Here is a 20,233-nt window from a genome sequence, read left to right on the forward strand (position 1 = left end):
CTACCCTGTGTCCCATAGACCCAGCTGCCCCAGGGATGGGGTTGCAGGTGCCCTCTCACCCCACTGCAGTGACTAAGTGGATGCCATTGTCCCCACTGTCACCCTTTTTGCAGGGACAGAGGGTGGTGGCTGCCCCCTCCCTGCACCAGGACAGTGTTGGCCCCTTGTCCCTCCAACCAGAGATACCAGCCCCGGGGTGCTGCCCCAGGGTGCTTCCCCAGAACTGGTTTTGGGCATCCAGGGTGCCCCAGCCCAAACAGCCCCAAGCCCCTGGGCTCAAGAGACCTCATAGCTGGGCTGACCACAGTTACGGGGCTGCAGCCCCACCTCAGCTGCTGTTCTCTCCTGGAGGATCCCTGTGGGGATAGCAGCTGGGTGCTCTGGGACCAGGGTGCAAAAGGGATGGGGACAATGGGTCAGGGAGCTCTAGGAGCAAGGAACTATGGGGTTGGGGAACATGGAAACCAGGAGCTGTGGGGCTGAAGTCTACAAGGACAAGGGACTATGGGGCTGGGGGCTCTGGGAACTGGGAGCTACAGAGCTACGGATTGGGGTTTACAAGAACAAGGGACTATGGGGTAGGGATCTATGGGGACCAGGAGCTGTGGGGTTGGGGGTCTTCTGAGCACTGGGAACTACGGGAATGAAGGTAAAGGGTGCCCGAAGCTATGAGGACTGGCATCCGTGGGCCTGGGGGCTATGAGAACCAGGAACAATGGGGCTAGGGTCTCTGTAGACAAAGGATTATGGGGCCGGGAGGCTTACAGAAGCTGGTATCTAAGGGGCCCAGGGCTCCGGGGACTGGAGGCTATTGGGCCGGGAGCTATAGGAACAAGGGACTATAGGAACAAGGGACAACGAGGCTGCGGGTTGTCGGGCCCAGGAGCTATGCGGCTGGGGGCTCTGGGGCAGGGGGCCATGGGGCACGGCAGGTTGTAGGTCCCTGTTCCGGGGCTTGGTTCGCCGCGTCCTCGTTGTCCTCCTCATCATCTAGCCGCGGCCCCGCCCAGGTGCGGTACGGTCCGCCGGCCGGCAGGGGGCAGCAGCACGGCAGGGTGGAGCGGGGCGGGGCCTGGCTGGGCGGGGCGCGGCCGTGGCGGAGCCGGGGGGCGGCGGTGAGCGAGGCGGGGGCGCTGCCCCCTGGCGGGCGGGAGGGGGCCGGGGGTTGGGGAGGGCGATCCGGTACCGGGGACTGGTACCGGGGGGGCTCTGCCGGGGCTTGGGTGGGGAATGCGGGGGGCAGTGGAGGGGATGGGCAACAAGGGTTGCGCGGAGCGACGTGCCGGGGGCGGATGAGATGCACCGGGGGCGTCCGGACGGTACCGGGATGGGGCGAGCGTGGGCCCAGCCGGGCGGTGGCGGCGGGGCAGGGCGGTGGCCACAGGCGGGGGAGGCGGCGGGACGGGTTTGGAGACGGCAATAGGGACATGAGGACGGTGCTGGGGTGACGGTGTCGGTGCTGGGGTGTCGGTACCGGAGTGTTGATGCCGGTACTGGGGCGCTGGGGACGGAGGGGGTGTCGGTGCTGGAGTGTTGACGTCGGTGCTGGTGTTGGGGTGTCGGTGCTGGTACCAGGGTACTGGTGACAGGGTGCTGGGGTGGCAGTGCCGGTGTCGGGAGGCCAATACTGGGGTCCCAGTGCCAGTGTGTTGGTGCTGGTGCCGAGGTGCTGGTGCTGGGGCGTTGGTGCCCCTGTCAGCAGTGCCGGTGCCGAGGTGTCAGTGGCAGGGTGTTGGTGCTGGAGTGCCAGTGTTGGGATGTCGGTGTTACTGCTAGGGTGTCCGGGCCGGTGTTGGAGTGTCTGAGGTGGTGCCAGGGTGTCGGTGCCGATGTAGCAGTGCCAGTGCCAGGGTATCTGAGGCAGTGACTGTCCTGTAGCAGTGGCGATGGCGTCGGACGAGCGGCTGGCTCGCTTCCGCCAGGCCCACCTCAACCCTTTCAACAAGACCCCAGAGGAACAGGAGCAGCACCCCGAGGGGGAGAACCCCACACCAGGTAAGTGCTCACCCCCCACCCCCCACACTGCCCCATGGCAAGGGTGGTCTCAGGTGGTCCCAGCACCTCTCCCCCTTGGCTCCCACCCCATTGCAGCCCCACAGCCAGACCCGTCCCCAGGAGACCCCGAGGGTGCCCTGGACCTGGGCCTGGCTGAAGACCACTTCTCCCGGCCTGTGGTGAGTGGGGCTAGGGAGGCTCTGTGGGGCTGGGGGGTGTGTATGAGTCTGAGGGGCAGGAGTGAGGCTTGGAGGGCTTGGGAGGCTGGGAGTTCTGCAAGGGGCTGGGGGATCTGTGTGGGGCTGGGGGCCAGGAGTGGGGTTGGGGGTATATGGGGCTAGGGCATGTGTGGGGCTGGAGGGGAGGCATGTCACTCGGGGGGCTGGAGTGGGTCTGGAGAGTCTGTGGAACTGGGGCCTCAGGTGGGGCTGGAAGGTCTGTGTGGGGCTGGGGTGTGTATGGAATGGAGATGTTTGAGGTGGGGGGCTGCCAGTCCAAATTCCTCTTCCTCATCCCCTCCATGGTGTCAGGGTCTGATCCTGGCTCAAGATGTGGGGCAGCTGTGCCAGGCCATTGAGGAGTGCAAGCGGGTGATCCTGGCGCTGCCCGAGCACTCGGAGCGGCAGAAGGATGCGGTCGTGCGGCTCATCCACCTCCGCCTCAAGCTGCAGGAGCTCAAGGTGTGGCAGGACTGGGGATGGGGCTTCCCCAGGGCTCAGCACTGGGACCAGTTTGGTTTAATGTCTTCATCAGTAGTCTAGACAAAGGGGATCGAGGGCACCCTCTGTCAGTATGCAGACACCACCAGGTTGAGCGGGCGTGTTGATCTCCTTGAGGGCAGGAAGGATCTACAGAGGAATCTGGCCAAGCTGGATCAATGGGCTGAGGCCAATGGGATGAAGTTCAATGAGGCCAAGTGCTGGTTCCTGAACTTGGGTCACAGCCACCCCATGAACGCTCCAGGCTTGGTGCAGAGTGGGTGGAAACTGCCTGGAGGAAAAGGACCTGGGAGGGTTGGTTGACAGTGTCTGAAGATGAGCCAGTGTGTGCCCCTGTGGCCTCCCATGTGGCCAGGAAGGCCAAGAGCATCCTGGTCTGGATCAGACATAGTGTGGCCAGCAGGACCAGGGCAGTGACTGTTCCCCTGTACTGGCCACTGATAAGGCCACACCTTGAGTACCTGGTTCAGTTTTGAGGCCCTCACTACCAGAAGGACATCGAGGTGCTGGAGGAGGTCCAGACAAGGACAACAAATCTGACAAAGGCTGTAGAGAACAGGTCTTGTATGGAGCAGCTGAGGGAACTGGGGTTGTTCAGCCTGGGGAAGAAGGAGACTGAGGAGAGACCTTCTGGTTCTCAACAACTCCTGGAAGAAGGTTGCCGCCAGGCGGGGGTCAGTCTCTTCTCCCAAGGAACAAGCAACAGAACATTAGGAAATGGTCTCAAGTTGCCCCAAGGAAGGTTTAGGTTGGACATGAGGAACAATTTCATCCCCTTGAGGGTTGTCCAGATCTGGCCCAGGCTGTCCAGGGTAGTGGTGGAGTCCCCACCCCTGGAGGAGTTTCAAAGCTGTGGAGACGTGGTGCTGAGGGCCATGGTTTAGTGGTGACCTGGTGGTGCTGGGTTAATGGTTGGACTCAATGATCTTAAAGGTCTTTTCCAACCAAAATGATTCCATGAGTTCAGTGACTCCATGATTCCATGGTTAGGGGGCCCACACTGACACCCCCCTTCTCTTTCAGGACCCTGATGAAGACGAGCCCAACATTCGCGTGGTGCTGGAGCATCGCTTCTACAAAGAGAAGAGCAAGAGCGTGAAGCAGATGTGTGACAAGTGCAGCACCATCATCTGGGGCCTCATCCAGACCTGGTACACCTGCACAGGTGGGGAGGAGACTCCCAGCCCAGCCTACCCCCTCTTCCCATCTCCACCTTATCTCCTGCTGACGGCCACCTGTGTCTCCCCACCCAAGGCTGCTACTACCGGTGCCACAGCAAGTGCCTGCCACTGGTGAGCAAGGTCTGCGTGCGGGCCAAGGTCAGCCACCAGGCTGAGTACCAGCTCAGCATCTGCCCTGAGAGTGGGCTGGACAGCCAGGACTACCGCTGTGCCGAGTGCCGGGCACCTGTCTCCCTGCGTGAGGCTGGGGGCTCTGGCATGGCTGGGGGGAGCTGGGAGGTGTGGGCCTGCCTGGGGCTGGGGGCTTTGTGGGGTTAGGGGGAGCTTGGGGGTGTCTGAGGCTAGGGGGAGCTGGAAGGTGTGTGAGTCTGGGGGGAGCTGGGAGGTGTGGGCCTGCCTGGGGCTGGGGGCTTTGTGGGGTTAGGGGGAGCTTGGGGGTGTCTGAGGCTAGGGGGAGCTGGAAGGTGTGTGAGTCTCGGGGGAGCTTGGAGGTTCTATGGGATTGGGGGGAGCTTGAGGGTGTGTGGGTCTGGGGGGAGCAGGGAGGTTCTATGGGATTGGGGGCTGCATGGGGATGGTAGCTCTAGTGGGGCTGGGGGGATACGGGACTGGGCAGAGTTGGGGACTGCATGGAACTGGGCAGAGATGGGAGGGTGTGAGGGTGGGGGATCTGGGGGACCAGGGCTGTCTGGGGTTTGGTGGGGGGTGGGGAATGTGGGGCTGGGGGTGCTTCTTTTATGGCTATGGGGAGCTCATGGTGTCCCCAGCTGTTGTGGCATGTCCTTTGGCGGGGTGCAGGGTATGGCACAATGCCAGTGCTGATGTGAGTGCCCAGTGCATGTGCCAGTGCTGGTAAATGTGCCAACACATGCCGACATGTGTGCCACCACAGGGGGGGTGCCCAGCGAAGCCAGGCAGTGTGACTACACTGGTCTCTACTACTGCAGCAGCTGCCACTGGAACGACCTGGCCGTGGTGCCCGCTCGTGCCATCCACAATTGGGACTTTGAGCCCCGCAAGGTGCCCTGAAGTGGGATGGGAGCTTGGGAGGATGGGGGGCAGTCACTTAGGGTGGATGTGACCCTGGACAGGGGTCCTGGAGGGCCATGTCCCTGCTTGGAGGTCACCTGGGGGGACCATATTCCTGGGTGTTGGGGTTCATGAGGTCTATGCCCCTGAATAGAGGTCACCTGGGGATCTCTGTCCCTCCTTAGAGGTCACTTAGGTGGCCATGTCCCTGGTTGGACATCACTTGTGGGAACATGTCTCTGGTCATGGGGGTCTTTTGTGGCTGTGTCCCTCTTTGGAGGTCACTTAGGTGACCTGGTCATGGAGCTCCCTGGGGTTTGTGGCCCTAGCTGGAGGTCATTTAGGGGACTGTTTCCGTGATCAGAAGCTGCTGGGATGCCACATCTGTGGATGAAGTTCACCTGGGAGTCTCTGTCCCTGGTTATGGGTGCCTGTGGCTGCACCCCGGAGCAGAGGTCACTTGGGGGTGGCGATGTGCCTGGCCACGAGTGGCAGTGCTGTGGGGCAGTGTGGCTGGCGTGGCGCTGTGGGGTGACAGCGGCAGTGTGGGTGACACGGGCAGGTGTCGCGGTGCAGCATGCGGTACCTGGCGCTGATGGTGTCTCGGCCTGTGCTGAAGCTGCGGGAGATCAACCCACTGCTCTTCAACTACGTGGAGGAGCTGGTGGAGATCCGGGTAAGTGCTGGGTGGAACACGTGGCAGAACAGCCCCACCCTGTGAGGCTGGGGTTGGGGACAACACTGGGGGGGAACACGGGGAGAGGGATTCCTGGCAGCACCTGCTGGGTCCCATAAAGGGAGACCAAGGCGGGACTGGAGGTGTCCATACTGCTGTGGGGATGAACTTGGCCCAGCCTGACCTTTGTCCTGATCATGCCTCTGTCTCCATCCTGTTTCATTCCCACACCATGTCCATCCCATCCTTGTCTTTGTCCTCATCCTGCCCCTGCCACCACCCTTTTTCCTATCTTGCCCTCATCTGATCCCTGGTCCCCAACCACATCCCATCCCCATCCTTGTATATCCCTGTCCCAATCTGGTCTCTGCCACTATCATTTTCTCTGTCTTCATCACTGTTCTCATCCCTGTCCCTGTCTTCATCCCATCTCATTCCCACACCATCCCTACCTTCACCCCATCCCTATCCCCATTCCCACCTCTATCTCCATCCTGGCACTGCCACCACCCTTTTCCTTATCTTGGTCCTATCCCCATCCCTGTCCCCATCCTGGCACTGCCACCACCCTTTTCCTTATCTTGGTCCTATCCCCATCCCTGTCCCCATCCTGGCACTGCCACCACCCTTTTCCTTGTCTCGGTCCCATCCTCATCCCATCTGGCCCCACTCTGCAGAAGCTGCGCCAGGACATCCTCCTGATGAAGCCCTACTTCATCACCTGCAAGGAGGCAATGGAGGCACGGCTGCTGCTGCAGGTCAGGAGCAGTGGGGTGCCAGTGCCTGGCACGGTGGTACCACCCATGGTGGCAGTGCCAGCAGTGACATGTGTCCTGGCCACAGCTGCAGGACCGCCAGCACTTTGTGGAGAACGATGAGATGTACTCACTGCAGGACCTGATGGACATCGAGGCCGGGCGCCTGAGCTGCTCCCTCACCGAGATCCACACCCTCTTCGCCAAGCACATCAAACTGGACTGCGAGGTGAGCCGGCGCTGTGGGGCAGGCCCATGCCTTGCTACAGCCTTGGGGAAGGGGGTGGCAAGGACCCCAGCCGGCGCCATGGTGATCTTCTGCCCCTCTGCCACCCCAGCGCTGCCAGGCCAAGGGCTTTGTCTGTGAGCTCTGCAAGGAGGGCGATGTGCTCTTCCCCTTTGACAGCCACACCTCGGTCTGCACCGGCTGCTCCGCCGTCTTCCACAGGTACCAGCCACACTGGGGTGGCACTGGGTGGCACTGGGGTGGCTGGTGCTGTGGGGTGATCCACCAGTGTGTGTGTCCTCCCTCCACAGGGATTGCTTCTATGACAACTCCACCACCTGCCCCAAGTGTGCCCGGCTCAGCCTGCGCAAGCAATCCCTCTTCCAGGACTCTGGCATCACCGAGGCAGAGCCATAATAGGGGAGCTCAGCTGCACAACTGCCCCACAGCTGCCCCACCACCCACCACGGGACAGACAGGGGTCATTCAGGACCCTTGGGCATAGTGGCACTGGCCCAGCCCAGGGGGAGCTGCTGGACCCCAGCCCAGATACACTCTACCAGGATAACGCTGCTGATTTGGGGGGAGCACATCCGGCTTCCCCCTGCCTCACCCCACAGACACCCATTTTCCCAGGGCTGAGCCCCCCAGGGAATGGGGTGTGTGGGGGGATTGGGGCTGTATGGGGCCCAGTGATGCCCCTCTCTGGGTGTCACTGTAGCATTAACGAGGACTCTGTGCAACTCAGCACTTGTGTCCCTGCTTTGGGGGAGCACTGGGAGGGCACCAGGGGACACCAGGGGGCTCCCACTGGGGCTGCCTCCCCCACACCATGGCAGTAGGGCTGTGCCATCCCCCCACCCCTGGGGTCTTCCCCCAAGCCCACCCTGGTCCCAGTGCCACCATTGGCATGTGCTGTGGTGGGGTGGCCATGCCTGGTCTCCTGCCCACCAGGATGGCTCCAGGACCCCCATGGTGCCTTTTGTCCCACCCAGAGAACTCTCCCCACTGACCCCTTCCCAGGGTGATGGAGACAGGCAGAGCCACCATGGTGGTGGGTCGGTCAGTTTTACCGGAACACAGAGCTGCTACATGGGCACCAGGCAGGCACCAGCCATGCTCCCAGTAGCTACGGGCAACCCCAGGTCCTGACAGGGTGGGGCTGGTTGCCCCTTCCCCATAGCCCAGTGGGCACTGGGCCACTGGGTTTGGCCAGTCCTATGCCTCCCACCATCATGGGGCTGGGGGCTGCTGCTTGAGGTTGGTTCCCAGTGACCTTGGGCTGGTGGCACCAGTCTGTGTCCTGGCACCTGTGGGCAGAGTGGCTGAGACGGGCTGCAGCAGTGCTGGGACACTGGCATGTCCCCATGTCCGTCCCCCAGCACGTCCCAGTGTCCATTCTCTGGCATGTCCCCACGTCCATCCCCCGGTATGTCCCGGTGTCCATCCTCCCGGTCTCCTTCCACTGGTGTGTCCTGGTGTCTGTCCCCTGGCGTGTCCCCACATCCATCCCCCGGTCCCGGGGCTGGCCTCAGGGCTCCCGTGGCCGCTCGGCAGGCAGGAAGGCGTCCGGTGGTGCCGGTGGCAGCTCCGTGTCACTGAGGTGTTTCTTGTCCCGGTTCTGCTCCCGCGCTCGGGTCCAGGAGGGTGACCGCAGGTACCCAGCCCGAGGCACAGCTGGTGCCTGCAGCCCTGTGAGGACAGACGGCTCAGGGATGGACCAACAGACAGGTGGACGGACGGATGGATGGGTGCCCCATGCCGCTCGCTCACCACTGGGCGACTCTCCGGTTGCGTTCTCCTCGTCGGAGTCGGCAAAGACCTCTGCCAGCTCCTGGTCTGACATGTCGGTCAGCTCAGTCAGGTCCAGCAGGTCAAAGTGAACCTCCAGCGAGGAGACGCTGCTCAGGGGCTCTGTGGGCACACAGTGGCACCCCAGCCAAAGGCTGGCAGTGGGGTGGGCACCTCTGTGCTCAGGGGCACCTAGATAAGGAGCTCAGTAGGGGCAGTGACATGCTGGATGCTGATGGGGGACCCCAGGAATGGGCAGGGGACCCCGGGGACAGGTAGGAGATGGTAGAGACAGGCAGGGGACCTCAGGGGATGGCAGGGGCTGGCAGAGACCCCAGGGGCAGGTTGGAGGGACACAAAGGATAGGCAGAAGACCTCAGGGTCTCTCAAGGGGCTCTGGAGATGAGTAGGGAACGCCAGGTCAGGCAGGAGGCACTAGGCTGGGCAGGGACACCAGGGACTGGTAGGGAAGCCCAGGGATAGGCAGGAACCCCAAGAACAAGCTGGGGACCCCAAGAGATGGCAGAGGATGGCAGGGACCTCATGGGCAAGCAGAGGATTGCAGGGGATGGCAAGGACTCGGGACATTCAGGGGGCTGACAGAGACCCCAGGGGTGGGTGGGAGATGCTATGGTCAGAGAACCCCGGGGGGCTGTCAGGAGACCCTGGAGACAGGCTGCACTCACGTCTGCGCTCAGTGACCTGAAGAAGGCCAGCACTGGGGATGGGGACATTGCCCTGCTCCTCGGCGGGGGTTCCAGGGGGCTCCGGGGCTGGCCTGTGGGTGGGGGTCCCCACTGGGCGCTCCGTGGCCAGTGTCTCCTTGCCGAGCTCTGCCACATCGGCATTGCCGTGTGGGTGATGGCAGCTCCATCCTCAGGCCCTGCCCTCCCCCTCGGGGTGCCCAGCTGAGGAGCACGGGGACAGCAGGACGCCTGTGGATGCCCAAACCCCACCGTGCTGCCAGCCAGCAGCCCCCACCCCCCACCCCGCGCAGCCCCTTTGTGTCGGCAAGACAAAAGCGTGGCTTGTGCGGGAGCCCAGACAAGGGACTGTTTGTCTTCAGCGAGAGCCGGCGGGGCTGTGGTGACTGCGGTCATGGCACAGCCCAGGGTTATGGAATGATCTGTGGTCATGGCACAGACTGGGTCAGGGCATAGTCCACGGTGAAGGCATGGTCTATGGTTATGGCATGGTCCCTGGTCCTGGCACAGTCCATGGTCCTGGCATAATCCACGGTTATGTTGTGGTCTGCGGGGGCTCAGCAGGCAGCAAGGGTGGGCAGGAGACCCAGTGCACCCCTGGGTACTACCATTCCTGGACCCCCAGCCCATTTTGGACTGGACAAAGCCGTGTGCCACCAGGCTCTGCTATCACTGGAAGAGGTGGCACGGATATAAGCATCTCCTCTTTCTCCCCTGGACAGTGATAATGGGGCAGGGAATATTAATTCCCCAAACCCAAAGGGGCTGAGACAGGGAAAGGGACATTTGGTCCCTGTTCCTGGCACAGAGTCACAGGAGATCAGTGCCCATGTCCTGATACCAGCTTTGCCATGTTCTGACCCCACAAATTGGTACCAGTCACCCCACACTGCCAGCATTCTCCCTCCAGCTGGGAACAGGGTCCCCCATCTCGCTCCAGTGACAGGAAGAGCTCCGTGGGGACACACAGAGGGGCTGTCCGATCCCACCTGCTCCCATCATCCCGCCCCACACCCCACGGCAGTGGGTGACACGGCAGTGTCATCGTATAGAGCACATATGTCCCCTCCGCCACCGGCATTGCCCCCAAGCCCCCACCCACCAGGGCGCTGGTCCCGGCCACCAAAATCCCCTCTGGCCTCCGCCTGCATGGTCACGCCGTGACACCGGCCACGCCACCGGCCACACCGCCAGCCACGCCGCCCTGCTCCGGCCTGGGCTCACCGTCTGCCTGCCGGGAAGCGGCACCGGCATCAGGGATCCCGCCGGCACACGCCGCTCTGCTGACTCACGTCGAACCGCAGAGTCGGGCAGCAGCCGGCACCGGTCACCCCACCGCCACCGGTCACCCCACTGGTGCCCGGCCCGGTGGCACTGTCCCCTTCTGCATGGCTCCCAAGGGCTCAGTGCCCCCCTTGCCACGGGAGAGCACAGCCACGGCTGCCACCGTGATGGGGACCGTGGCACAGTCGTGTGCCGGGCACGTGCAGGAGGGACGGGCATGAACGGGAGCTCCGGCACCATCCGTGTCACCGTGCAAGACTCCCCCCCCGTAATACCTGGGTCCCCCCAACTCCACCAGCACGGCCACCACCCTGTCCCCCTAGCCCTCTTCACTGCTCCACTGGCACCACCACATCGGCACGGGGGTGGTCTGCCCTGGGACTCCCCTGCACCTCAATTGCACTCCCAGATACCCGGGCACCCCTGCATCCCCTGGGCACCCCACTGCACCCCTATGTCCCATGGGCATCCCACTGCAGCCCCACTCTCCCTGCTCCCCTTTGCCTGTGCAGACATCCCCCATCCCACAGCCCCCCCACCCCTGGGTATGGACACCCCCCAGCACCACCCCACATGTGCCCACATCTGGGCAGACACACGCTTCTCCCATGCACATCTGTACCCTCTCCTGCAACACACAACCCCTCCCTCAACCCCATCCAGAGCCCTTTGCACCCCCTTGAATTCTACACACTCCCTTTTGCACCCCCTTGTGCACTCCCCCTTGCACCCCTAATGCACCTCCCACCTCGCACACACCCCCTCTGCGCACCCGCCCCGTGCATCACCCTCTTGCATCTCTTTTGCACCCCTCCTCGTATCTCCAATGCACCCCTCTTTGCATACGCATCCCAATCCGGAGACCCCCGCACCCCCTTTGTTGCCCCCAGTTTGCACACTCTTGTACCCCTCTCTCAGTACTCCCCATTTACAGCCCCTTGCCCCTCCTCCCGCCCTACATCTCCTTATGCACCCCTGTACCCCGCTTCGGGGCCCGACCCGGTTCCACGGGGATAGTCACACCGGTCCGTGTTCTCTCTCCACCCCCAAATCCTCACCTGCCGCTCCCGGAGCCTCCATGGGCCGGTGCCGATGCTGGGGCTGTTGCCGGTGCTGGAGCCGGTGCTTGTGCCGGTGCTGGGCGGGGCGGGCCCGGTGCCAGCCCGCAGCCCGCACGGTCCTGTCCACCGCGGCGGGGGCGGGACCGGAGGCGTGCCGGAGGTGGGGGCTGAGGGGGTGGGACACAGACGACACCAGCCCCGCCTGCACCGGAGGGACCGGGAGGGGACAGGGAGGGGGGCTACGAAGAGAGGGACCCTGGAGTGGGTCTGGGGAGTACGGAGCGGATGGGTGGAGGAAGGGCACACCGTAACCGGGAATGCAGCGGGTACACCGGGGCGGGGGTGGAGCTGGGGAGTCATAACGGGGACATGGGAATGGAAGGTGCACCACAGGACACTGTAGGAAGGCAGACTCGGTGTGTGTGGGGAGATCCAGGTAGGGAGACACACGGAAAGCGGTGGGGCGGACAAAACCTGGGGAGGGCAGATCCGGGGTGCAGGGGGAGGGACACACTGGTGGGGAGACCAGAGAACCGGGGCTGCGGCGGGGACACCGAGAGAAGCGGGAGAGCCAGCGATATTGGTCCCGGGGAACCTGAGGCCAGCGGGGATCCCAAGGGTAGGCGGGGGTCCCGGGACACAGCGAGGACCCCCCTGCCCCGACACGACTCCCCTTGAGCAGCCGCCGTTGCTGGGGGCGTGGTCCGCGTTGCCGGGGGCGTGGCTCTGCGAGGCAAGGATCGCGGGGGGGGCGGGGGCCGGGGGCGTGCCCTGTGCCGCGCGGCTCTCGCGAGATTTCCGCTTCCGTTGCCAGGAGACGGCGGCCCCCGCCATGGTGAGAGCGGGCCCGGGCCGGGCTTAGCCCAGGCTGGGGAGAGAAGCGGGACCGGGGCTGGGGAGAGCAGGGAGACCCGCAGAGGGCCGGGCCTGGTGCTGAAGGATCCCCTACAGCCGCGAGGGGGGCGGGCGGTGGGGCCAGGCCTCGGACTGGGCGTCTCTAAGAAGTCCTGGGGGCCTACGAGAGGGTTCTTTAGGGGATCCGGGGGCTCAGAGGCATCCTGGGGGTTCCTGGGGAGCTATGAGAGGGGTCTAGAGGGCTTCTGGGAAATCAGAGAGGGGCCTGGAGAATCTTGGAGGGCTATGAGAGGGGACCTGGGCGGTTAGGGGGGGCTCAGAAAGGGTCTTGGGAGGTTCTGAGAGCATCCTGTGAGGCTAAGAGGGGATCCTGGGCACTCCGAGGGGGATCCTGAGGGCCTCTGAGACGGTACTGGGATGCTCAGAGCGGGGCCTGCGAGGTCCTGGGGGCTCAGAGGATGATCCCGAGGGGCTCAAAGAGGGTCCTGGGGCCTCAGAGGGGAGGTCCTGGGGGTTCATCCCTCTCCCAGCACCCACCCTGTTGTGCATTTTCTATCCTTTCCATAGGCACCCAAAAAGAAAGTCGAGAAAAAAGGGAAAGGAACCAAAGCCCCAGCAGTGGTGGATGCCCTGTCCCCCCAGGACATGAGCAAGGAGGAGGTAAGAGATCCCCAAGCCCCAAGCCTGTCCCGCCGCAGGAGAATGTGGCCAGTTGCAGACCTCAGGACCCCTGCTTAGTGCCTGGCTCCAGGGACAACAGCTGGGAGAGGGTGACAGAGACAAGCAGCCTGACGCCAGTCTGGGCTCTGCAGGAGTGATGTCACTGTTCCTGGAAGGAGCAGCTCCCTAATCTACTCTCCCTTCTGCTGCTCCAGGGCTCTCTGCTCCCCAGACCAGTCTTTCCCTTTCTTCTCCTCAACACCAGAACCGTAGCAGCCTGGTGATGGCTCTGCCCAGAGCTCTGCCATTGCAGCTGCTTCTCCTTGGTTGCTCCAAGTCCCATTTTTTGTTCTGAATGTCCTACAACCTGGCCTGGGGACCTTGCTCCCGGTATAAGATCTTGCATATCTCAGTGCCAGCAGTGTGCCCATGTGGCCAAGAAGGCCGACGGCAGCCTGGCTTGGATTAACAAAATTGTGGCCAGCTGGACCAGGGCAGGGATTGTCCCCCTCTGCTGAGCACTGGTGAGGCCACAGCTTGAATACAGGGTTCAGTTTTGGGCCCCCTTACTCCAAGGACCATTGAGGTGCTGCAGCAGGATCAGAGAAGGGCAAGAAAGCTGGTGAAGGGTCTGGAGAAGGCATCTTGTAAGGAGCAGCTGAGGGAACTGGGGTGGTTTGGCCTGCAGAAAAGGAAGCTCCAGGGCGAGAGACCTTCTGGCTCTCTACAACTCCCTGAAAGGAGATTGGAGCCAGGTGGGGGTTGGTCTCTTCTCCCAAGGAACAAGAAAGAGGACAAGAGGAAACTGTCTAAGATTGATCCAGGGGAGGTTTAGGTTCAACATGAGGAACAATTTCTTCCCCTCAAAGGCTGTCAAGGCCTGTCCCAGGCTGTCCAGGGCAGTGGTGGAGTCCCTGTCTCTGGAGGAGTTTCAAAGTCATGTTGATGTGGTGCTGAGGGACATGGTTTAGCAGTGACCTGGCAGTGCTGGGTTAACTGTTGGGCTCGGTGATCTTTGTCTTTTCCAACCAAAACACATCAGTGATTCTCTGTTTCTGTGGTATTTGGTCACCTGAGGATGGTGTTACGGGACACTGTGGGAGACAACATCCGAGTCCAGGCTGTTTATGGGAGGATTAGGTTTTGTTGGTGGGTTCCCTGAGATCCAGGGTGTGGCAGGGCTCCTCCTTCTCCCTTCTACACCCAGTAACAGCCAGCTGTGTCCCACTTGCTGCATGAGTGTCTTTCAAAGGCTCCTGCCCGAGGCCCCCTTTATACCTGGCTCTTCCTCTTGGCGCTGCAGCTGGAGAAGCACGTCATGCGTCTCCGTGAGGAGCTGGAGCGGGAGCGGGAAGAGCGGAACTATTTCCAGCTGGAGCGGGACAAGACTCGCTCCTTCTGGGAAGTCACCCGGCGGCAGCTGGAGGAGAAGAGGGCAGAGCTGCGTAGCAGGGACCGCGAGATGGAGGAGGCCGAGGAGCGGCATCAAGCGGAGATCAAGGTGGGGTGGGGAGCAGGCTGGGAAGGCTGAGTGCCCTGAGCTCTGGGTGAACCTCAGGCGGCGCTGAGGAGGAGAGGGAAGAGGAGGAGGGTTTGGTCGGGATGCAACTCGGGAGCATGCCGGCCAACATCCCCGCTCCAAGTGTCTCCTGCTGAAGCTCCTCACCCTTTCTTGTGGCTTGTCTTTAGGTTTACAAGCAGAAGGTGAAGCACTTGTTGCACGAGCACCAGGACAACCTTGCTGAGCTGAAAGTGGAAGGCGTCGTGTCCATGAAACGGGCCCAGGAGAATCACTGGGCCCAGGAGCTGGAGCTGCGGAAGGACGTGCGCTCCTTGAAAGTGGAGCTGAAGGAGCAGGAGCTGGCCAGGGAGGTGCTGGTGAAGGACATGAACCTGGTATGTCCCTGGCCAGGCTGGAACGGCGTGTGAGTGGCCTCTGTGGTGGAGGGAGGTGGTTGGGATCCCTGCCAGCCTCTAACATGAAGCTTCTCCCCAACAGAAGCAAGAGGAGGAGATCACCCGCATGCGCAACGACTTCGAGAGACAGGTGAAAGGTCAGGACCTCTGTGCCAGCTCCCTGTGAGCTCCCAGCATCCAGCTGGGCAGGGTGCTTCTGAGCTCCACAGCTCTGCTAGGCTCCCTGGCTGAGCCTCAAGCAGAAGGCGGGATGGTTTCCCTCCAGTTCTGGCTAATTTCCCCCAGTTCTGACCAATTTCCCTTAAATTCTGGCCACTTTTCCCTACTTCTGCCTATTTTTTCCCCACTTCTGGCCCATTTTTTCTAGTTCTGCTCAGTTTCTCCCCACTTCTGCTTGTTCTTCCCCAAGTTCTGGCCAGTTTTCCCTGCTCTCCATGCTGCAGAGGGGGCAAGCTGAGGAGCCCTTGCAGAGTCCTCTCTCCAGCGTCCTCCTCAGGGGACATCTCAGGTTCTCACGGTGACTTGGAGCGTGTCCATGCCCTCTTTCCAGGGATGCTATTTCTGGGCTCTCCTCTCTCTGCAGTCCCACTGTAACTGCTCTGTGTGCTGGTGGCAGCTGTCGTGACGCTGTCCTCAAGTGGCACTCAGTGGGCTGGCTGGTGGAGCTGGGGGGCACTACGTGGGGTCTCCAGGAGGTCCCCACTCTGTGCCCCCTACCAGAGGTTGAAGCTCGGTACGCCAAGAAGATGCAGGCGCTGCAGGATGAGCTCGACTTGCGGAGGAAGACTGAGATCCACGAGGTGGAGGAGAGGAAGAACCACCACATCAGTGAGCTGATGAGAAACCACGAGAAGGCCTTTAATGACCTCAAGAGCTACTACAGTGACATCACCCTCAATAACCTGGCGCTCATCAACTTGCTGAAGGTACTGCAGTGTCCCACATCCCTCAAGGGACTGGTCCTGGGAGGGTTTCACCCAGATTTGGCCAGTTCCTGGGTGGTGGTGTGGGTGCTGCGACGAGGGTGCCTGGAGTGTGTGGGAAACTCTGAGTTGAAACTGGTGTGCCCAAGAATAGGAGCAGGTGGAGGAGATGAAGAAGAAAGAGAATCACCTGGAAAAAGAGAAGGCAGATGTGCTGCTGGAGAACAAGCAGCTGAAGGAGCCTCTGCAGCAGGCCCAGGAGCAGGTGGCTGAGCTACAGAAGAAGTTGGTTCACTATGACAAGGACAAGGAGGCCCTGATGGTGAGTGGACAGCCCTGTCCTTGCCATGGCTCTTTCCTGGAGGGATTTGCTCAGTAGTGACCTCTTGGCTTGGCCAGATCACAGACCCACATCCTTGAGTCCCTTTCAGCTTAGGTAACATCTCAGATGGGGTTCTGGCAGTGGAGAAACTCAGCAGAGAGGGACAGGAGTTGGTGTAGGTGGCACCTGTTTTTCTGATGGTCGCTCTCACTGAATCCCATCATGGCAGGGTTTGGAAGGGACCTCTGGAGATCATCCAGTCCAACCCCCCTGCTAAAGCAGGGTCACCCACAGCCGGCTGCCCAGTGTCACAATGTCCAGGTGGGTTTGGAATCTCTCCAGAGAAGGAGACTCCACAGCCTCTCTGGGCAGCCTGCTCCAGGGCTCCAGCACCCTTATAGCAATGAAGTTTCTCCTCTTCGGGTGGAACCTCCTGGGTTCCAGTTTGTGCCTGTTGCCCCTTGTCCTGTCACCAGGCACCACTGACGAGCGGCTGGCTCCATCGCTCCATCCTCTTGCCCCCCACCCTTTAGCTCTTGTTGAGCATTGAGCAGATCCCCTTTCAGGGTGTTCTTTGCTCCAGGCTAAGCAGCCCCAGGTCTCTCAGCATTTCCTCTCCAGAGGTGCTCCAGTCCCTTTCTAGAGCACATCCCCCCCACTTCCCAGAGACACACCTGCTCTTTAACCATCCTTCCTCTGCTTACTGCAGAGGGGGTTGGACAAGAGGACCTTTGGAGTTCCCTTCCAACCCAGCCCACTCCATGATTCTATAATTTCTGCACACAGAACACCAGAGCCCATCTGAAAGTCACCCAGAAGGAGCTGAAGGATCTTCAGTGGGAACACGAAGTGCTGGAGCAGAGGTTCATTAAGGTGAGAGCTGCGGGTGGGTCTGACCATCCCAATTCCACCCTGTCCCCTCCACAGAGGGCTGGCCACGGGGGCTTATCAGAGCCTGGGCTTAGCCCTGGGCTTTCCAAAGCACTAATCCAGAGCCTTGTGATAACTGCTGCTCCCAACAAAGCTGCTCCCAGCTCTGGTGTCTCCCACGGTCAGCAGACAGGCCTGGTCTTGTCCTTTTGCTAAGCAATCATGCACGCTCTGGTGGTCACCTCCCAGCGTGCCAGGGACCAGCCATGGCGAGGGGCCAGAGCTGTTGGGCAGAGCTGTGGGGAGAAGTGGCCGTGGAGAGGTGTGACAAGGGGGCAGAGCCACAGGGAGAAGTGGCTGTGGGGAGATGTGGCAGTAGGGGCAGAGCTACAGGGAAAGGTGGCTAGGGGGAGAGGTGTGGGGACAGGTGGCTGCAGGGAGAGGTGACCATGGGGGTAGATGGCCACAGATGGTCATGGGGAGAAGTGGCTGTAGGGCAGAGCCACAGAGAGAGGTGATCATGGCAAGAGATGGCCATGGGGGCAGGTGACCAAGGGAAGAGGTGGTCATGGCAAGAGGTGGCCACAGGGAGAAGTGTTCATGGGACGGAGCCATGGATCACCAGCCCCAGCCCCAGCTTGCTCTCAGCAGTTTGGTAGTCACTTGCTGTGCTGCGCTGGCTCAGGACGAGTCCTGCTGACTGAGTTCTCCCAGTGCCAGCCTCTCCCTTCCCCAGTTAACCCAGATAAATCAGTGGAGGCAGGAGGAGCTTGTCTGCAGTCGGCAGAAATCCCCAGGAATATGAACATTGATCTGAGGCCTCGTTAACAGCCTGGCACTAAGGCACAGCGCATTCAGAAATAGGCTGCGGAGGAGAGATTGTGGCCTAATTAGGACACTTATTAACTAGCTGTGAGCTGGGGCCTCCTGCCAGCTGCTGGAGCAGAGCAGGAACCCCCCTGTGCTGTGGGGCCCTCTCAGGGCTCAAATCCTGAGCCCATCAGCATGTTCTGCTGCCGGAGGCGGGGTCCCGGGCCTGGTAAGGAGAAGGAAGCAGCAATGTAGGTGCTGAGGAGGTGCCAGCCAGGCTGTAATCCAGCACCTGCCTTCCCTGTGGGCTGCAGGTGCTGTGGGGAACAGCCAGGTCTCACCAAAGCTGAGCTGCTGGACCTGTTTGCTGTTTGGCCACCAACCCTGGAGGGGGTCCTGTTGGGCTGGTTTTGGGTGCAGGTGCAGTCAGAGCGGGATGAGCTCTATCACAAGTTCACCAAAGCCATTAACGAGGTGCAGCAGAAGACTGGCTTCAAGAACCTGCTGCTGGAGCGCAAGCTGAAAGGTCTCATGGGAGTCCTGGAGAAGAAGGAGGCGGAGCTCAGCGAGGTTCTCGCAGCCTCCAACCTGGAGCTGGGTGCCATCCCCTTGGTCTCACACAAACTGGAGGTACTGTGTGCCGCCCTGGGAGCTGCAAAAGCTGGTTTGGGGGAGGGGGCAGAGCCTGCTGAGGGGGTGACACAGACCTCAGAGTCTGCCAGTCCCTGTCCTGTGTGGCCATGGCTTCCACATCACTCACTGCCAGCAATCCAGGTGCCATGGGGCACTCCAGCTCTTCCCTCAAGAGCATGCTGTGTGGGTGTCAGGAGTTTGGCGCTGCTCTGCCTTCCTTGGAGGAGGATGGCCCCAGGCATGGTCTGGCAGCACCCCAGGGTGTGCCATGCTCTGCTGAGGCAGCGTAGACAGGACCCCAGGGGCTCTGTGACATCTGCCTCGCTAAAAATAGGTGTGTGCAAAGCCTCAGCTGGAGCCCCACATTCCTGGAGCCTGCCGCATCTGTAACCAGAGAAGCAGCACTTGCTGCGGGTTGGGTTGAGGGGACACAAGTTCCATGCTGTGTTCTGCCACCACCCTGGTGTCTTCCAGCTCCTCCTGTGCCTGCCCTGTCCCCTCCCAGGTCCCCTCCCAGGTCCCCTCTGTGCTGGGTGGCAGTGAAACTTGTGGCCACTCTCTTGCCTGGGTGCCCTGGGGATGGGCATGGCAGCAGCCGAGGCTCCGGTGCCGGTGCTATAGGAGATGTCACCTGCCCCAGTGGCCGGAAGGAGAAAGCCACATTCCTGGGAGGGCGTCGTGGCGTCAGCTCTCCCACAGCTGCTGGCCTCCCGGAATTCCTCAGCTGCCTCCAGCCTCTTCCCTGGGAGCTTCTCTGCCTGTAATTCCCCCGGTGCGGCGCTGGCAGGGTGGTGCTGCTGGAGCAGGTGCTGCCATCGTGTCTCCCTCCTTGCCGACCATGATGGCGAGGAGCTGTGGTGGCACTTGTGGTTTTGGTACGGAAGGTCTCTGGGGCTGCTGTCCCTGGTAGCACTGGCTGGAAGTACTGGGCAGGGTGTTGACCATCTGCCAGACCCCGGTGCCAGCTCCTCCATGCCCTGTGCCACCCCCACAGCACGGCCACCATGTTCCCCGGGGCCCATCAGCCACTGGCTGAAACGCTGCCTCCCTTTGCAGGATGTCCTCAATTCCAAGAATGCCACCATCAAAGACCTGCAGTTCCAGCTAGCCCGAGTCTGCAAGGTGAGGGAAGGGGCTGGGGCTGCCCCGTGGCCCCCACCATGGGTCAGGGCTGGAGGTCAGGGGGTGGAAATGGGACCTTCTGCTCCAGGGAAGGGAACTTGCAGCAGCTCTGGAGCTGCATCATGCCCAAATCATAGTTTCTCCTGGTCATCCTTCCAAGGGAGGTGTGTTGGAGTATCCCTTCCATGCTAATGGGGTGCCAGCAGGGTGTAGGAAGCCCACACCCAGGCTGTGCTGGAGCCAGGCTTTGGGTTGACCACAAGGAGCTTCTCTTACAGGCACATGATGACATGCTGCAGACCTTCGAGGCAAAGCTGATGGCCTCTGGGATCCCACTGGACAACCTGGGCTTCAAGCCACTGGCCAGCCCCACACTGGGGAGGGCTGTGGGGCAGGGCCCTGCTGGGCTTGTTGCTACGCCTACCTGATGCCAGCTGGCACCCAAGAAGATCCACCATGCCAGGCAGGATGTGTCCCATTGGTGCTCTACACCATTAAACAAAGCCAGGAGGACATGGAGGACCCTTTTTCTCCTCTCTGGATGCGGGGCTTTTCCTCCAAGCAGCCCTCCAGCAACCCCCAAACCTGCCACACCAGTCAGTGCCCTCATGGTGCATCTCCCAGCATCCCACCACCAGCCCAGGCTGGAGCAGGAGCACACCCAGACCCCCCTGCCCCTGCCCTTGCCCACACTGCCCCG

General features: G+C 61.6%; 3 protein-coding genes across 12 annotated transcripts; 2 read left to right on the forward strand and 1 right to left on the reverse strand.

Annotated features, from left to right (window-relative positions):
* Nucleotides 1-1,076: 1,076 nt before the first annotated feature.
* DEF8 (differentially expressed in FDCP 8 homolog) lies at nucleotides 1,077-7,309 on the forward strand. Of its 5 annotated transcripts, none has more exons than XM_009904440.2 (12): nucleotides 1,077-1,115; nucleotides 1,879-1,995; nucleotides 2,092-2,174; nucleotides 2,526-2,675; nucleotides 3,738-3,879; nucleotides 3,969-4,133; nucleotides 4,788-4,915; nucleotides 5,487-5,600; nucleotides 6,278-6,358; nucleotides 6,444-6,584; nucleotides 6,694-6,803; nucleotides 6,893-7,308. In XM_009904440.2, exons 2-12 carry the CDS (start codon nucleotides 1,887-1,889, stop codon nucleotides 6,996-6,998), a joined length of 1,329 nt encoding a protein of 442 aa, XP_009902742.2. In that variant the 5' UTR covers nucleotides 1,077-1,115; nucleotides 1,879-1,886; the 3' UTR covers nucleotides 6,999-7,308. The 5 variants fall into 5 exon arrangements, with proteins under 5 accessions (XP_009902742.2, XP_054025841.1, XP_054025842.1 ...); XM_054169866.1 differs by lacking the exon at nucleotides 1,077-1,115 and adding an exon at nucleotides 1,190-1,195; XM_054169867.1 differs by lacking the exon at nucleotides 1,077-1,115 and adding an exon at nucleotides 1,225-1,319 and having other exon boundaries at nucleotides 6,495-6,584; nucleotides 6,893-7,309.
* Nucleotides 7,310-7,643: 334 nt separating this feature from the next.
* On the reverse strand, nucleotides 7,644-11,565 carry DBNDD1 (dysbindin domain containing 1). Of its 4 annotated transcripts, none has more exons than XM_054169872.1 (5): nucleotides 11,419-11,559; nucleotides 10,179-10,307; nucleotides 9,059-9,205; nucleotides 8,355-8,495; nucleotides 7,644-8,273 (listed from the first exon to the last, which is right to left on the reverse strand). In XM_054169872.1, the coding sequence occupies exons 2-5, from the start codon at nucleotides 10,225-10,227 to the stop codon at nucleotides 8,113-8,115; spliced, it is 498 nt and encodes a 165-aa protein (XP_054025847.1). In that variant the 5' UTR covers nucleotides 10,228-10,307; nucleotides 11,419-11,559; the 3' UTR covers nucleotides 7,644-8,112. The 4 variants fall into 4 exon arrangements, with proteins under 4 accessions (XP_054025847.1, XP_054025845.1, XP_054025844.1 ...); XM_054169870.1 differs by having other exon boundaries at nucleotides 8,355-8,564; nucleotides 10,179-10,303; nucleotides 11,419-11,554; XM_054169869.1 differs by having other exon boundaries at nucleotides 8,355-8,564; nucleotides 11,419-11,554.
* Nucleotides 11,566-11,647: 82 nt separating this feature from the next.
* GAS8 (growth arrest specific 8) lies at nucleotides 11,648-20,231 on the forward strand. Of its 3 annotated transcripts, none has more exons than XM_054169862.1 (11): nucleotides 11,648-11,686; nucleotides 12,844-12,936; nucleotides 14,240-14,437; nucleotides 14,626-14,832; nucleotides 14,936-14,990; nucleotides 15,574-15,779; nucleotides 15,931-16,098; nucleotides 16,885-16,971; nucleotides 18,199-18,408; nucleotides 19,468-19,533; nucleotides 19,812-20,231. In XM_054169862.1, the coding sequence occupies exons 2-11, from the start codon at nucleotides 12,922-12,924 to the stop codon at nucleotides 19,959-19,961; spliced, it is 1,362 nt and encodes a 453-aa protein (XP_054025837.1). In that variant the 5' UTR covers nucleotides 11,648-11,686; nucleotides 12,844-12,921; the 3' UTR covers nucleotides 19,962-20,231. The 3 variants fall into 3 exon arrangements, with proteins under 3 accessions (XP_054025837.1, XP_054025838.1, XP_054025836.1); XM_054169863.1 differs by having other exon boundaries at nucleotides 11,667-11,682; XM_054169861.1 differs by lacking the exon at nucleotides 11,648-11,686 and adding an exon at nucleotides 12,229-12,256.
* Nucleotides 20,232-20,233: the final 2 nt, after the last annotated feature.

Source organism: Dryobates pubescens, chromosome 19 (genome assembly GCF_014839835.1).
Source record: "Dryobates pubescens isolate bDryPub1 chromosome 19, bDryPub1.pri, whole genome shotgun sequence".
Taxonomy (NCBI): Eukaryota; Metazoa; Chordata; class Aves; order Piciformes; family Picidae; genus Dryobates; species Dryobates pubescens.